Source organism: Daphnia magna, linkage group LG7, assembly GCF_020631705.1.
Source record: "Daphnia magna isolate NIES linkage group LG7, ASM2063170v1.1, whole genome shotgun sequence".
Lineage (NCBI taxonomy): Eukaryota > Metazoa > Arthropoda > Branchiopoda > Diplostraca > Daphniidae > Daphnia > Daphnia magna.
In genome coordinates this window covers 607281-623104 of record NC_059188.1, presented here as the reverse complement: position 1 = coordinate 623104, position 15824 = coordinate 607281, and the positions used below count along the sequence as shown (strand labels likewise).

General features: G+C 42.3%; 5 protein-coding genes, 2 long non-coding RNA genes and 1 other non-coding gene across 13 annotated transcripts; 5 read left to right on the top strand and 3 right to left on the bottom strand.

Moving 5' to 3' along the window:
* Positions 1-207: 207 nt before the first annotated feature.
* Positions 208-1665, top strand: LOC116927141. Its single transcript, XM_032934129.2, has 4 exons — positions 208-369; positions 432-827; positions 893-1112; positions 1185-1665. Exons 1-4 carry the CDS (start codon positions 308-310, stop codon positions 1488-1490), a joined length of 984 nt encoding a protein of 327 aa, XP_032790020.1. The 5' UTR covers positions 208-307; the 3' UTR covers positions 1491-1665.
* Positions 1529-7796, bottom strand: LOC116927247. 5 transcript variants are annotated; one of them, XR_006648738.1, is made up of 12 exons: positions 7655-7796; positions 6903-7589; positions 5923-6034; positions 5739-5786; positions 4234-4493; positions 4007-4172; positions 3819-3890; positions 3649-3756; positions 3489-3579; positions 3297-3409; positions 1845-1972; positions 1529-1777 (listed from the first exon to the last, which is right to left on the bottom strand). It is a non-coding gene; the product is annotated as an uncharacterized LOC116927247 (long non-coding RNA). The 5 variants fall into 5 exon arrangements; XR_006648739.1 differs by having other exon boundaries at positions 3297-3391; XR_006648740.1 differs by having other exon boundaries at positions 3489-3570.
* Positions 7398-9216, top strand: LOC116927074 (Holliday junction resolvase MOC1, chloroplastic). The gene is given in 4 exon segments (XM_045175932.1): positions 7398-7530; positions 7675-7789; positions 7827-8085; positions 8088-9216. Coding segments are annotated over 4 exon segments (1365 nt in total). The 5' UTR covers positions 7398-7459; the 3' UTR covers positions 9008-9216.
* LOC123474097 lies at positions 9100-9732 on the bottom strand. 2 transcript variants are annotated; one of them, XR_006648743.1, is made up of 2 exons: positions 9618-9732; positions 9100-9243 (listed from the first exon to the last, which is right to left on the bottom strand). It is a non-coding gene; the product is annotated as an uncharacterized LOC123474097 (long non-coding RNA). The 2 variants fall into 2 exon arrangements; XR_006648744.1 differs by having other exon boundaries at positions 9595-9730.
* A 577-nt stretch (positions 9733-10309) lies between these two features.
* Trnar-ucu lies at positions 10310-10397 on the top strand. Its single transcript is given in 2 exon segments — positions 10310-10346; positions 10362-10397. It is a non-coding gene; the product is annotated as a tRNA-Arg (tRNA).
* LOC116927294 lies at positions 10375-11843 on the bottom strand. The gene is made up of 2 exons (XM_045175931.1): positions 11259-11843; positions 10375-11196 (listed from the first exon to the last, which is right to left on the bottom strand). Exons 1-2 carry the CDS (start codon positions 11268-11270, stop codon positions 10750-10752), a joined length of 459 nt encoding a protein of 152 aa, XP_045031866.1. The 5' UTR covers positions 11271-11843; the 3' UTR covers positions 10375-10749.
* Positions 11844-12317: 474 nt separating this feature from the next.
* On the top strand, positions 12318-13293 carry LOC116927209. The gene is made up of 2 exons (XM_032934231.2): positions 12318-12583; positions 12655-13293. The coding sequence occupies exons 1-2, from the start codon at positions 12394-12396 to the stop codon at positions 12990-12992; spliced, it is 528 nt and encodes a 175-aa protein (XP_032790122.2). The 5' UTR covers positions 12318-12393; the 3' UTR covers positions 12993-13293.
* A 1173-nt stretch (positions 13294-14466) lies between these two features.
* LOC116927203 lies at positions 14467-15234 on the top strand. Its single transcript, XM_032934225.2, has 2 exons — positions 14467-14751; positions 14838-15234. Exons 1-2 carry the CDS (start codon positions 14568-14570, stop codon positions 15074-15076), a joined length of 423 nt encoding a protein of 140 aa, XP_032790116.2. The 5' UTR covers positions 14467-14567; the 3' UTR covers positions 15077-15234.
* Positions 15235-15824: the final 590 nt, after the last annotated feature.

Genomic DNA, 15824 nt, shown 5'->3' with positions numbered 1-15824 from the left:
CTAGTAACCTGGATGGGACATTGTGTCTATTACGTTTGACGCGATGAGTCCACCAATCCAGATCGTCAAATGCGCATAAACATTCGAAACAAGCCGCGGGCTTGGGGATTTTTCCCAACCGTAACAGCTGTAACACTCACAGCATTTTTATTTCAAATTTTGCGCTGTGAATTGCGCAAGTTCATTGCACCGTCTGCATTTCCTGCATCGGTCTGGGGCCGGTTGCGGTTCCTATCCAAAGCCCGGCTTTAAAAAGACCAGTGCCATCCAGTAAGCGAATCATATTGCAACCGACATCCACACCAACATGAAGCTGTTCTTGGCTGTGCTGGCCCTTTCTTCCTTGTGCTCCGCAGCGCCTCAATTCGGGTGAGAATAATCAATGAGTTTGATTTGTTTAACGCATTGCAATAACTTGAATCGTTTTCAAGATTTCTACCTAAAGCTCCTCTCTATGGCCATTTGATTGGCCGGCCTTTGGTGGCTGATCTCTGGTCGTCTGAAGATTTCGATCCAGTCAGCGTCGAGGATGATTCTTCAGAAGAGGTGGTCGTGCCCATCACCCTGGAACAGGCAAGGGTCAGGCTGATGAGGTACATGAGAGAGCTGGAACGTGACATTGAAGAGGACATTTTCGAAAACGATTACCTGGACGTCCAGTCGTCCCTCTACAAATTGAACAACAGGGTGTGGCCGAAAATGGTCTATTTAAGCGACCAGATCTACGACAATCTGCTGCTGGCCAATGACGTCAAAGCCCTGGAACGCGAGCACAAGATCCGTGTCGGTCTCAAGCGCGACGTGGCCCGAATCCGCTTCAAAACTGGGTACATTTTCTAAGTCTTTAATCATTTACCATTAGAATTATTCTCTTTAATCGGTTTCTCACCAGAACTCGTAAATGTCCATCACCTGACGAATCGTTCTTCGCTCCGACCAAACGTTGCGTTACAGTTGAATCGAGCGAGGCCGATCTCAATCCGTGCGCGTCCAAGAAAGACATGCTCCTCTACGACGGAATCGACAACAGGGCCGTTTGCGATTGCGTCGTCGACGATCGCAATCTGGTCTTTTCCGAGCTGGATGGCCGTTGTCATCGTCTAAACCAACAGGTAAAAACATCCAAGGCCAAACGATGACGTAAGATGATAATAAATGGTAATTTTATTCAAAAAATTCACAAGGGTCCTTGCCAAAACGGCACATGGTTAATCATGTCAGCCGAGGGCAAAGTTGTTTGTGAAGAAGTACCTGCTGATTGCGTCGCTGACGGTGAACACGTTTACTGGAGCCCCGATCCATTGGTGGCCAAACCCCAGTGCGTCCAGCTGAGCGTTCGCGGATCTTGCGCCGAAGGCGATCTACTTCAACGGAACCGTTCGGGCGCAGTCGCGTGTCGGTCCCCTTCCAGGCCGCAACCGCTCGTTCAACTGCACACATCGTGCCCTCCGGGTAGTTTCCGCGGGCAGAATCACCAGTGCCCCATCTAAACGAATATTGTTACGCATCAACGCAATTTGTTAACCCGTTTCTTGTTTTGTTTCTTAACTATCTGTTATTTTATTGAACGATATTACCCACAAGCACTTTTCATACGTACGTGTGATGTAACACTACTTCATTTAAAACACTTGCGAATTCAAAATACAGCCAGGGAAAACTGCGGTTAGTGAATTCAATTTCTGTCCATTCTGCTGAGAAGGGGAAGTGATTGCGAACCCACGCGTCCAGCAGTTCATTCAATTCAAAATTGAAAATCACAATCTTTTACAATAATCTGCACAAAATAATTAAGAAAAGGTTTTAAGTTTTAAATGATTTGCTTGTTGAAACGTCGTTTTCACCTGGAGGACGAATGATAACCAATGATCTTGAATTGTTAATGGCCTTGATCGTGCACGCCCCCGCTTACATAACAGCATTGGAAAATTAACTGCACGTTAAAACCTCTTGCACAACTGGATTCTACTATCTATAGAAATTTAGAAAGAAGACCTTTTGTTAAACGAAATAAAACGAGACTTGTTCAGTTCTAATAGGAAGCCATCGAGATAAATGTCAATCATAATGGAACAACTTGTGTCTACTCGGCCACACCCACACTCACTTTCACTCGATAGAAAGTGGGATTTTTTTGCGTTTGGACAGCCGGACAAACCACAAATAGCGCCCAGCTAGACGTGGAGACACCCTACTTTTAATTCAATTCCATTTTTAAAAAATGAATACGATGGTTTTGGACAACGTTAATCAATTGTTTTCTTGTCAATAGCCGCCATTGTCTTTGATCAATCTGTCTGTACGGTTGTTTAATTCTATTTCGTTTCTACGTTTCGTACAGTGCACAATCACTTGGAGGCGAAAGTGTGTGGCGGATTCTGGTTACGACCACGCCCTTTGTGAACCGGTCACAATCCGGCGATAATCAAACGTAGTGACTGTATGCGTGTGCAACTCAATGGACCGTCAATTGCCTGTCTGATTGTTTACGAAAGTCACAACTTTTTGTCGCAATGTGAGCCTCTATTCAAACATGATCATTGATACGGACATTGGGAGTGGCCCACGTTTCACTGACGTCATTTCCTTGATTATTACGAAAGGCTTACTACGGAGATATCGAGTTATTTGATTCCTAACATTGGATTTTAAGACTTTGTCTGAATGCTAAGACGTTACACATTCCGGATAAAGGAAATGCAGGGTTCCCGCTTTGTAAAAATCATGAAACTCAAAGATTATTCAAAGATCAGTTAAAACAATCTTCAAAGACGCAGTCTAAATTAATTGAAATCTTAGTTACACATGATGTGTAACTAACTTACTTACCCGTATGTGTGAAAAAAGCACACTACTTTCTAATCGGTTTGTGTTTTCCTGTCTGTCCCCCAGGAGACATCTCTTTTAACTAAATAAGCTCACATGAACTGTACCACTATCAACTACGCCGTTCAATTTCCAAGAATCACGTGCGTCACGGTACTGTAGTCTGCTATAAATTGGGATGCTATGGCGAACAATGTGCGTAAGTTGTTGCCATATTGCCAAAAAAATTAGCAAAAACTGTTGAAAACTAGCAAAATAGGGATTTTTCAGAGACTTTTCCGAAATATCTTTTAATATTCAAAGATACCAAAGAACTCTAAACCCAGCTTTAAATTCAAAGAGTTTTCAACGAATTTCAAGAGTTCATTACCAGTGAGAACCCTGATTAAATGAAGATTTTCACATTCAAACTAACGATTCCACATCGTTTTCTATCTGAAAAGGGGATAAATAGTTGTTTAAATATTTACCTGTCAATCGCTTCTGCGTATTGTAAACGAAAGCTGTGCAAGTTGATCCGAAAGTTCGTGGAAAAGGAGTTTCACCCGACAGTCATCATTAGTTTCTGGCAAAGAGAAATGCTCTGTAAACAATACGACAATTTAAATGCATCAAGCTAATGTTGCTGTCCGTTACGTGACATTATGTCACGGTAAGTTTACCGATGCTAGCGGGCATGACTTGAATGTGACGTAGAACAACGTACGCTGAATTCCTTCGCGATTGTCCGTTTTTCTGATTCGACTGTTAAATCTCCGTTTAAAAAGAAAGCAAATGAAATTCTCTTTTACAAATCAAAATTCTTTAGATTGTGTTGCTTACCAGAGAGCAAGCCCAACGTTCGTCTGACCAAATGGTCAAGTTTAACGACTCCAAATGACGTATTAGTTTCACCAATTCTCGTCAAATTAAAGTTTGACGGAGAGTTAACTCAAATGTATACGCCAACGATAGTGAAACGTTATGACATCGAGGAAATGAAATGAATTTACCTTGAGCAGTTGTTGTCTCTTTTGTGAAACGAATTGAAACTCAAAGTTGTTTTGGTTAAACTGGGCACAGCTCTGAAAAATGTAAAAGTGGAGCACAAATTTTGAGGAACATATTAATCAGTTTCGACTGTCTTGATAACAAAACTGGACTGAAAGGAACAGCTGATGTCTTTTTTTCCCCCACTTACTTTCATCGCTGCAATTCGCCAATTTTCCTTCGGGGTTGGATGTCATCAGAACAATCCTTTTTTAAATGGCTTTTCCTACCCCGTCTGTTTCCTCTTTTCCGATGCTGGAAAAAGACGGCATCACTTTGAAGCTCTTCATTCGACAGTTCCGTGACGTTTCGCAATTCTGCGTCAATAAAACAAAAGGAGATTAAAACAAATGTTACATAGTCAGTTTTACGTATTACCACATTCCGGGTAAAGAAAGGAGCAGCCCAGCAACAAAACTGAAATAAAAACAAAGAACATTTTTGAAAGGAATAAAATTAAAAAATAAAGAATTAAGTGGACGACATCGCCACTTTCTTCTTCAACTGGAAAGTGGACATTCTCTATTTCGTTCAGTGGCCGATCTCGTCAATCCCGTATTTCGTGACTGAGATATTTAAACACATCCGTATCGTCCCGGTATTAATGGATTTTCTTTGACTTCACTCGTCACTCCTTCCTATGAATATTGATAGAATGTAACATATGTTATCGAGCGTCTGTGCAGTGCATGCGAAAATCAATCGCTTAATTCAATCGCACATATTGAGCAACTCTATTGGAAAACCCCATGTCACGACGTCTGTATGCGACAATTGAGAAATCCATGTATAGAGAAAAACAAGAATTTTTTAAGGGAAATCTGGTGGCTGGTACGGACGATTCCCTCAACTAATTCATGCGATGGACGGTTTAGGTTTATCCCTTCAATTTTAAACGTGTCCCGAGTGCTAATTTGGCCCCAAAACCCGTTTACTTCTTGAACCTACTTAGTAACAACAGAAATCTACTAGTCTAGAACCTACGCCACTATAGACGTATACAAAACAACCTTGACTTGGGCTTTTCCACTAATTGTAAACGCTTGATTACGACGAACTGATTTGCATGTCAAAGAAAAAAAAAAAAAAATGGAAAACACATCGAACTTTCCATTCACAAAGAGTCCCTTCATTCGAACATTTGCGATCAATAAACAGCTGAGAAAAGTGTTGGCGTAATGTGTTATCAATGCTTCGTCATTGACATAATTTTGATGGTGTTTAACTCACTTTCTAGCGGAAGGTCACTGCCTTTGAATTGTAAAAAACCAATACAAGGACAGGACGCTAAATGTCAATGAACTTTAATTCAACTGTGAACGAAACACAATTTCGGGAATCGAATAAAATAGACAATTAAATTATACGATAACAAATCACTGTATACACGAAAGCTGACCGTTGTGCACCGAAAACCTCGTGTCATGTGATAAATCAGGGACATGAAGATTTGCATATAAAAATCTGAGATGGGGACACGTTTTTACACGAAAAAGAGAAAACTGGTTTGCTGCTGTCACAGTCGGTGAGAAGGCAATGCCCTTTTTATTTCTCCTTACAACGAAGCGAAAAACTGTCGTGCAAACTATTGAAATCAGTATCGTTGCTTAACGGTATGCGGATATTGGCCAACGACAAACTGGACTATAATGTCAATGTAATTGGACCCACAAAAAATTATCTGAACTTGACAATTTAACGACCGGATATTCGAGAACTTTAATTCAAGTTCCTCTTTTCTTTTTCAAGTATCCACGTGTGGAATGAACTCGTTTTAAATCATCAGCTCACACTCAAATTTAGGCCATTAAAAAAAAAGCGCAATGAGATTTGCAGCACATGACCCAGCATAAAAATGTAAATTAGTTTTAGTTTTTCTTTACCTTAACAAGCGGTGGAATTGCGCCTCCAAACTCGTTGAAAGTTGCACACTACAAGTAAAAAAACGGACACACACAAAAAATACGATCGGATTAAAGGAATTTAGGCCCGTGTGCAAAAAAAAAAACAAGCACGAAAAATAAAAAAAGATCACACCCTCAGGTGGGAAAATAAAAATGGTTTTACCTTGGCCCGGTTAGCACGAACGTATCGGGAGGCGATCAGCAAACGAAAGATTTGCTTTTCTGCAATCTCACTTGGGTTATCCCCATATTCAAATTTATAGCCATTCATCCTGCTGAGAAACAATAGATTTTAAAATATGAAAGCAAACATTGCCGAACGCACGGACCTTGAATGCAACAAAAAACAAACAAATGACGGATGAATTTTAGATTGCAATCGTTTTTCACATCGAATCTTATACAGGGAACGATTTAATTTTATTCTAATGCAAGTGGCACGTCTTCGAGATCCAATTGAGGCACTTTTTAGAAAGTACCTTTGTACTATGACCCATCGTGACCGACACTTTAGAGCTGATGAAATTTGAACCATTTTGAATATTGCAATTTTTTATGCCAGTGCGATATGCGAAACATTTTTTTGCAACGTGTTTCGCGAAAGATGGATGGCATGTTTGAAAATTGTCAGACTATAAAAAATTGAATTGCTAGTATGACTACTCTCTCTCTCTCTGTCTGTTGTTCTTTGGAACAACATCTTGTAGGTCATCCACCACGTCGTGTTTGAATAGCTAAAGTTAAAATGGTAGCCGCAAAAATTCAAAGAACTGGAACGAGAATGCACTTCTGCAGACTGCCGACGCTTTCTTTTGTTAACTTGTTATTGTTTTCTTTTGCTGCACGTTATTCCAGTAATAGGCTAAATAGCGTATGCAAATTTTGACTGCTTCAACTTTGCTAGAAATAAAGAGAAACATCTTCCAAAAGCCGGCTGTTTCCTCCCAAGTTCCTGGGTACAAACTGACAGCAGGTTTTCCCGGGGACGGGACCATTTACGAAGCCCTTGAATTAATTAGCATATGCTCAGTGATTTTCAGGGATTATTTCAAAAATGGCGATGTTAGTGGTGTTTTAAATTGGACAGAGAATTCATTAAAACTCAGACCTACTGGATCAAATAAGGATTGAACTTGAACTTACTGGACATTTACGTAGAAAGCAATTTGAATAAATCATGATCCATTCGTTCAAATGCACATATAAATTATGACTTTTGTGGTGTCACCTCGATTGAATTTCCGAGGCCGTTGGCCATTACCGATACGCATTTTGATAGCACACACTTCATGCCGAGCAAAGAGCATTTGAAATTTGCCTACATAATATTTTTACAATCACCAATGCGCCAATTTCAAAGCCTGTCTTTTTCTTCTCTCCTCTGACTGCCATTTTCGCCGAAGGGAATGATACTTTCTTTTCACCCAATACTTTGGTTACAACTTTTCCTTAGACAAATTCTAGTTTTTGAGGACAGCACCAATCGGGCATTATTTTTCAGTTTTTTTGGCCAACCTTTTAAACGAACGTGCCCCGATACAAGTGGGAGGTGCAGATAAGCCTCTCCCCACCGCCCCATCAACGGTTTGACGGTGATTGTGCAACGCTGCGCGCGGACTTGTACGTGCCCCGCTCTACCTTTAAATAGCCGAGCTCAGCGTCGACAAACATCACATTCAGACTCGAAACAAACTGAGAAAATGAAGCTCACCTTGATTGTCCTCCTCGTTGCCAGTGTTTTCGTCTCGGAGATCCGCTCCGCTCCATACGGGTCAGTTTTTTTTCTTCTAAATCAAAATTGGTTTCACTTTCGAGTTGATCCAGCAAGCCCTAAACACAACTGTCTTTGGTCAAACCATCCCATTAAAAGGTATAACACCCAAAATTAATCTCACCTTCTTCTTTAATTGTACAGCAAAAAGACAGCGGCTGCCGAAAGTAATGAAAATGAAGAAGCTGCATCCGCAGAAGCCAACAAGGAAGAATCTTCTAAATCCTCTTATTCCGACAAAGCCGACAAGGCCGACAAGGCCTCTTATTCCGACAAGGCCGACAAAGCCAACAGAAGCCTCTTATTCCGCACCAGCAAAAGAAGCTTCTTATTCCGCACCAGCTGAAGCACCAGCAGCTGAAGCCGCTTACTCCGCACCGGCCGTTGAGGTTGCAGCCGTCGCTGAAGTTGTAGCTGCTCCGGCCGTTGAAGCCGTTGCCGCTGTCGAAACGTCGGCTATCGCCGCACCAGAAACCGTCGCAGCCCCAGTTGCGGAAGCTGCCACCACTTACACAGCGACCGTTTACAGAGCCGCACGATCACCCACCGTTGCCGCTTTGCCGCCGCTCCAGTCGTTGATGTGGCCGCCACAGCCGGCGCTGCTACCGCCAGCATCGGTTACACCGGCCGTGCCAGATGCGTCCTCAACGTCTGCGTTCCAGAACCCATTTCTGCTGAAGTCGTGTCCGCTGAAGTCGGAGTTGCCGCTGCGGCCGCTGCTGCCCCCGCTGTCGTTGCTGTTCCCGCCGTAGTTAAACGATCACCCACCGTTGCCGCAGGTGCTACCGCCGTCACATCCGCCGCACCGTTGACCCTCACCCAAGGCGCTGCTGCTACCGGCTACACCGGTGGCGCTACTTGCGTCAACGATGTCTGCGTTCCAGAACCCATTTCCGCTGAAGTTCTGTCCGCCGAAGTCGGAGTCACCGCCACCGCTGCCGCTTCTTCCGTTTCTGCTCCAGCTGCTGTCGCCGTTGTTAAACGATCGCCCACTGTTGCCGCTGCCGGAGCTACCACCGTCGCTGCCGCCGCACCGTTGACCCTCACTCAAGGCGCTACTGCTACCGGCTACACCGGAGGCGCTACCTGCGTCAACGATGTTTGCGTTCCAGAACCCATTTCTGTTGAAGTTCTGTCCGCTGAAGTCGGAGTCACCGCCACCGCTGCCGCCTCTTCCGTTTCTGCTCCAGCTGCTGCTGCTGCCGTTAAGCGATCGCCCACCGTTGCCGCTGCCGGAGCTACCACCGTTGCTGCCGCCGTACCGTTGATCCTAACCCAAGGCGCGGCTGCTACCGGCTACACCGGTGGCGCTACTTGCGTCAATGATGTCTGCGTTCCCGAGCCGATTTCCGCCGAGGTTCTATCGGCCGAAGTCGGTGTAGCTGCCGCAGCCTCCGCATCAGCATCATCCGCTGCCCCAGCAGCTGTCATCAAGCGAGCGGACACGGTTCCAGTGTCTGCTGCTCTTTACTATTAAGAGATGCATTTTAATTAAAGATTTGTCTTAATTTCAAAGTATTAGGATTTTTATAGCAAGGATGGTGCAACTTGGGTGCATCATCGATATTCTTCCTTACCGTGTTTGTCTTTAATGGAGATTCAAAATATTAATATATATTAATCAAAAATACCTTATTACCGAAAATTCACCTGCCATTCAGAAAGAATACACGTTTTCGGCTCCAACATTTGGTGAAACTCGCACAGCCATTTCTATAGATTGATCAAGAATTCGATTAATTCAAGTGAACACATTCAAACTTTCACTTTTATTAAGGTAAAAGAAAAATAGATAATGGACACGTGACAAAGTAGGGAAATCGTCTAATTCAAGTTTCTCCTTTCAAAATCGCTATTAAGAATATGTTACAGTACTAACTGGGATCTAATGAAATGTTCTCGGGAAAAGAGCTAATCGATTTTAGAAACCGAGTTTGGACATGCATATTGGAAAGCACGCGCAAAAGTCAAGTCATGCAAATTCCTATGTACAAAAACTAATGTAAAATGCTAATTTGAAAGTAGGAAGGGTGAAAGTACCCGAAATCAGGAGAAAAAACGTACGCAGTTAAATATAGTTTCACCACCTTTGAATAGTTGCACGTTTAATGGGCTCACACCAAAGTTTCTCTGCTTGCAATTCCACGAATTCATGCGCACATACGTCGAGAGGGACGTAGACAAGAATGAACTGAATTCAACAAGTACAGACCAGCTCAGGGCTTTGAAGAGAGGGATGGGTAAGAAAAATTTGGAAACCCTAAAAAGGGTATGGGGGAGGAGGGGGGGACACAAAATATAGAAAAACAGAAAATATTTAAATACAAGTTCGCGCTAAACCTTTCCCTGTGCAAAAGACAAAGAAGCTCAAAAAGGGGGAGGTGGGAATTCAGGGGTGAAGATATTATGCAAATTCATTGAATTCAAGTGAAAAAAAAAATTTCTCCCGCCTTTTTTTTTTTTCTTTTTAGTTTTCGTGGAGAAAATTTGCATAAATAATGATGAATAAATAATGTAAGCTAAATTTTAAAGAAAAGAAAACGAGTAACAAGCGGCATCTTTCGAGATTCGTTTTAACTACCTGGAGCTACAAGGTGTTTTGTTTAATCATTTTATTGTTTTAAAAGTTAGCCGGTTTAATTGTAAGCAATTTGAATAAAGCATAGACAAATTAGGCCTTTTTCTGAAATGACATTTTAGCAATATGATTTGATGAGTCTTATATCTGCGGATGAACATAAACTTTCTTCTGCACCTACGTTTTTAATTCAATAATTAGGGTCGTGTGGCCTAACGGATAAGGCGTCGGACTTCTATTAGACATGAGTGACATCCGAAAATTGCGGGTTCGAATCCCGCCACGATTAAATTTAACCATCAAGTGGTTATTTAGGTAAATGAAATGTGTGATCGTTTTATTTCACTGTTTAATAATTTGGTTTGATTGCAAAAAGATGAATAAAACTGGGACATCTTGGAATTCCTGGGAATTTTCAAAGAAAAAACGACCCATTTATTGCATTAAATATTATGACTTTATGAGGTCCGAGTAATTGAGGTATAAACAAAAGTATTGAGTTAAATCCTTTTGCTACTAGAAAAGGATACTAGTCTTTAAACAAAGAAATTTGATGGTAATTACGTAGCTGATCTGACGTTAGTTAAAAACGTGAACTTTATTGTGACAGGGAGAAGCCACTCATTTCATCGGGCATAGTTTCAGGAAGTTTTCTGAGCGGGAATCGGTTGAATGGTCCGCGTGAATGGAAGCGACTGACCCGCTAGTAGTCGTGGACCTCTAGCGGACGCACGAGAAACCACGTGAGCCGAACGACCAGTCCTTTCCTGGAGCTGCAACGGTAAACGCCAGGATATCGAGGAATGCTGATCAGGTAAATAGGCGGCGACGATTTTAGGAGGGTCGTTTAAACGCGGAGGATGAGCCCACGGTTTCCACTGGATCGTTCCATATTGGTTAGGTAAATAAGCAGCAACAACGTTAGGAGTCGTGTGGGCACGTGGACGAAGAGCCCAGGGCATGGGCGTATACCTTTCGGGTAAATAGGCTGCAAGTCCGTTACCAGCGTCGTGAATGCGGCCATGCCCAGTCGTAGTGGCTTTGACTTCGGAGATGTAGAACTGGACAGCAACTGCGTGAATCCACACCTGAATTTCAAAAATCGAATAATTAAAAGAAAAATTCAATCTGAAATTGAAAGTGCTTATACAGAGATCTTCATGACGATCGTTGACAACTGGATGACAATGAATTCCGGTGCGATATGGATGGCGTCTCTTTATATATACACGCGGCTACTACACTTCCGGCAATATTGCTCTCGTTATTAAAGATCCATCCTGATTTCACCTTGAATCTAACTTCCGCATTAAGCGCTTATAGGCAATAATGCAACGCGTCAGGCTTACACAATGGCTTTGATTGATGGTCGATGAATAATTACGTAACCTTCAATTTGCATTGCCCAGCCCATTTCTGAGGAAAAACAAACAAAAGATAAGCAAAAATGTGTGCCCGCGGAATAGAAAAACAGCTGATCCATGTTCGGCTGACAACTGCGCAACCATATCCATCAGCGGTCGGTGGTTTATACATCTCCATGTTTATATACCACAGCGACTCCATAAGTGATCAACTCTATACAGAAACAGAAGCTTAATAGATTTTTCTTGCGGGAAGGGCCTTTATATACGGGAAATGAAAACGAAATAAACCGCGGCCATTATTTGTAACACCACCAGCACAAAATGCATATAGAATTTAAAAAAGGCAAAACAATAAACTTTGGCGTATAGCTTTACAGTTATTATACAACCATTCAGAATGGCAACGTGACATGGATGATGAGCATTGACGAACGTGACTTGTCGTAAACGCGTGACTCTTATGCGAGAAAATGTTTATTTGCTAACGCGTGTGGTCACTGGGCCTTAACCAACACCCGATACCATTTTGTATGTAGTATGTAAATAACAACGTCTCTCCCTTTTTTTTTTAAAGAAAAGAAAACCACGCCTCTAAACGTGTCCCACTGAACAGAGGCCGATTCCAAAAACTCTGCCGAGAGGGGAGATTTCGGTCCGATGGTGCTGCCAGATAGGACAATGATCTTTTTTTGTGAATATACAGCACAAAACCGTATGGGCCGTGAGGAACGGTCGGGAGTTTCTTTGCCTTTCGGGTACGTGTTAGTCTCCGCCCCCCTTTCCTCTCTCTATCACAAGGCATCGACTATGGTATACACACCAAATATAAAAGAGGAGACGCGGGCACACAGTCACGAAGTGTTTAGTCTTCTGCCGACCTACCGGCCGACAAGTTGAACATATTCTGCCAAAAAAAACATGGCCTCCTCTTTGCGAGAGCCTTCAGTGCTGCCCTTGTTGAAGATTCTTTTTTCGCTATCTGTGATTCTCATCATGACCGATGCATCAACACCAAAGATCGGTGATAAACGTGTCGGATTCAAGAAGAATGTCAACATCGCCAGACAATGGACGTGCAAGAATCCTCAACCTCGTTTAGTTTACGTCGGTAAATCAAATCGATTTATTATTTATTTATTTATTTTTAAATAAAAATTTAAAAAAAAAAAACAATCGCAGGACAAATGGAAGATTACGCTGCCCCCAATGTGGTTTACCTGCCGTCGGCTTTGTTAGTTCACCGTTGCGATGATTCGGCCGGTTGTTGTCTGACACCTGGACAGACGTGCTCGTCGGTGGAGCATCTCGAGGAGCTGGTCAGTTTCGTGGTGCACGCCGTCGTGTCTAGCGACGCTCACGGTCCCCACCACCAGCACGCCAGTCACGGCATCAAAAAGAGGGAGAAGAAGGTGACGGTGTCGATTAACAATCACACGCAATGCGAGTGCGTTGGGCGCAATAACCTGCGCGCACGGAGGTCTTCCTTCGTTCACCGCATCGGCGTGAACGCGCACTAACAATTTATATTCATGGCTATAATATTACATATAGAAAAATGGAATCAAAAAGAGGAATTATTTCTCATATAATATGCCTCGATGAAGTTCTGACCTCGGTGGATGCTCACTAAAACCACAACGACCAATGCACCCAATTTTGTTTCTATCGGCTTATTTAGTTGATTGCTGAGACGCGAAACTGATTTTTAACACGATGGAATTGATGACTCACATGTTGCCCCGTAAGTTAACCATTTATACGCGACGATTGCCCTTGAACGACAAAGAAATACACACGAAATTTTGTTTGCAAAGTGAATCTAATATGTATGCGCGTTGACTGCATGTCCTTGCGTAGCAACAGCGTTTGACCTAAATAGCGTTGACTCGTAAAATATACTCAGTAGTCTCCGAGTGATAATGGTTGATTATATACGTGCAAGCGGTCGCGATAAAACAGAAATCGCCTGGATTCTTCCAAAAACAAGTGAACAGCAATAAAAGGTTTTTTATCGTTTCAGATTGAAATCGAGCGTAAACAAACACGACGAGGGCTCTATATAACACAAAATCTCGTAGTATAAATATATATATAGTGATGTTATATTCCACTAGCTTTATTAATATAACCTCTGGCTGTCATGCTCAATGATGAATCGGCTGAGGCCATTGGCATCATTCCCAAATGTGCACATCCTATAGACGCCAAGAAGTTGTGTATAGATATAACGAACAATTTGACCACCCTGACTGTTCATATTCATCTTATCTTGCAAAGATTTTTGGGAAAATTCAATTTGATTCTTTCATTAATTACACCATTTTGCGGTATAGACGTGTGTGCAAGTCTGGTTTTCACGTGTGTATAGCCTTGGAATTGCGAAATGACCGCAGCCGCGGGAATTCCCAATCTTTTTGCTGCGGTTTATATAAATCATTTCAAAAGAATGCGATTCTCTCGCTGTCGGGCGAACACGTTGCAAAATAGGACGGAAAACTAGACGCGGTATTTTACAAGTAGGAAGATTTCGCTATATGATAATGATGGTCTACGAATAATTGCAGCTCAACGTCCATCAGAAATTTGTTCAACGCGTTTCGCGGATGAACCAGGACTTTGTTATTACAGAACCGAATGTTTTCTGAACGTCATCCGTTTCCATCGAGACCGGCACGTATATAACTATTATATTACGAACGAAGCAACAACAAAATAAAGAGCTTCACAATTCATCAGGAAAATGTCAAATTTTTCCTGAGAATTCTAAAGAAAAATGGTCCAAAGTTAGCGAGAAAGTCGGCCCTTTCAGTCCCCATTTAGCGGTTTGGAATATGCAAATGGCCATGTGTGTGCGTCATCTGCTAAAATGGATGTGAGGTCTTATCTTGTTCGATGTTGCGAAAGATTCTCCCCAACGGCGGATGAAAAAAAAAAAAAAACCTCAACTATAAAAATTCCGTGCAATATAAAAGGCAACTCGCGTGTTCCAGTATCTACCATTTAGCGTCTAGCCACCTGTTGGGATAGACGTGTCCAGCAGCCTCACGTGCCCCACACACACACACACACACACACACACAAACAAAAAAAAAATGAATTCAAAGAAGACTTCCGTGTTCTTTCCTGGCTGGACGAAATTCTTTGTGGCCGTGTTCTTAATTACCAACAGTTTAGTGACCGTCCAATCGAAGACGATAGTGCCGTTCAAGAAGAATATCGACCAGGTGTTGAAAGAGTGGAATTGCAACAAACCTCAATCACGATTGGTTTATTTAGGTATGTACATTTACATTTAAAAAATTTAATTGATTCACGAACGTGACTGTTGAATGTATCAAATCCTTTTCGTATCTATTATATAGAAGATGAATATTCCGATTATAATCCAGCGGCCATTTACCTGCCTCACGCAGCTGTTGTCCAGCGTTGTGACAAATCCATCGGATGCTGCAAGACGGGCCATCGTTGCTCACCGGCCGAGGAGGAGGAGGTGACCTTCATCGCCGAAGAGTTTCTACGTGGCAAAAAAATGAAGAAGGAAGTCGTCCTGACCAATCATTTACGTTGCGAGTGTCAGAGCATCTCCCAAGAACGCAAATAACACGCATTTTTTTAAAACCAACTGAATTGCCAAATTTATCTTCAATGATAATAACCTGTATAAAATGTATCTATGCATATATAAGATGCTATTATGTGCTGTGCATCATACCAAACACGATTGGCCACTATACAGCCACATACACAAGAAAATCTGTTGATAGTTGTTTGGTTTTCCCCCATTGGCGTATCGCCAAAATTCTGCAAGAAAAAAGAAAACCCCAGTTGAATAGGGCTTTACCACAAGTATATAGCTATATAAAGCGTGCTGCGCTATTATTCTTTGGGTATACGAGGATTCCATATTTAATGGACACAAGGTAAACAATGAAAATTAAAAAGAAGTTTGCTGTCACGAGTGACGCCCTCTCGACTTCCACTCATTCGATTGACATGAGCTATTTCATTTGTGTGTGTGTTTTGCTTCTTAAATTCTGGGTTTCATAGGCGAGGTCACTTGAAAAGAGCCACAAGCGAATAGTGAAACGTGTGTAGCCGACCTAATATAGCAGACCCAACACGAATCGTTCGAAAAGGACACAACCGCAAAATCAAATTTGGTTCTAATATGCGGGCGTGATTTTTCTATAATATTCAACCGTTAAAGGATGTTCGTGTTGACCTCAACGCACTTGCACGCGATTCGATTCTCAATTTTCGCGTTGGCATCCGTTGTCACGTGAACGGTTAACCTTCTCGCTTAAGAAACGAAAATTCTTGTTGTATGCTATTCCATTTGCCTTTTTCAG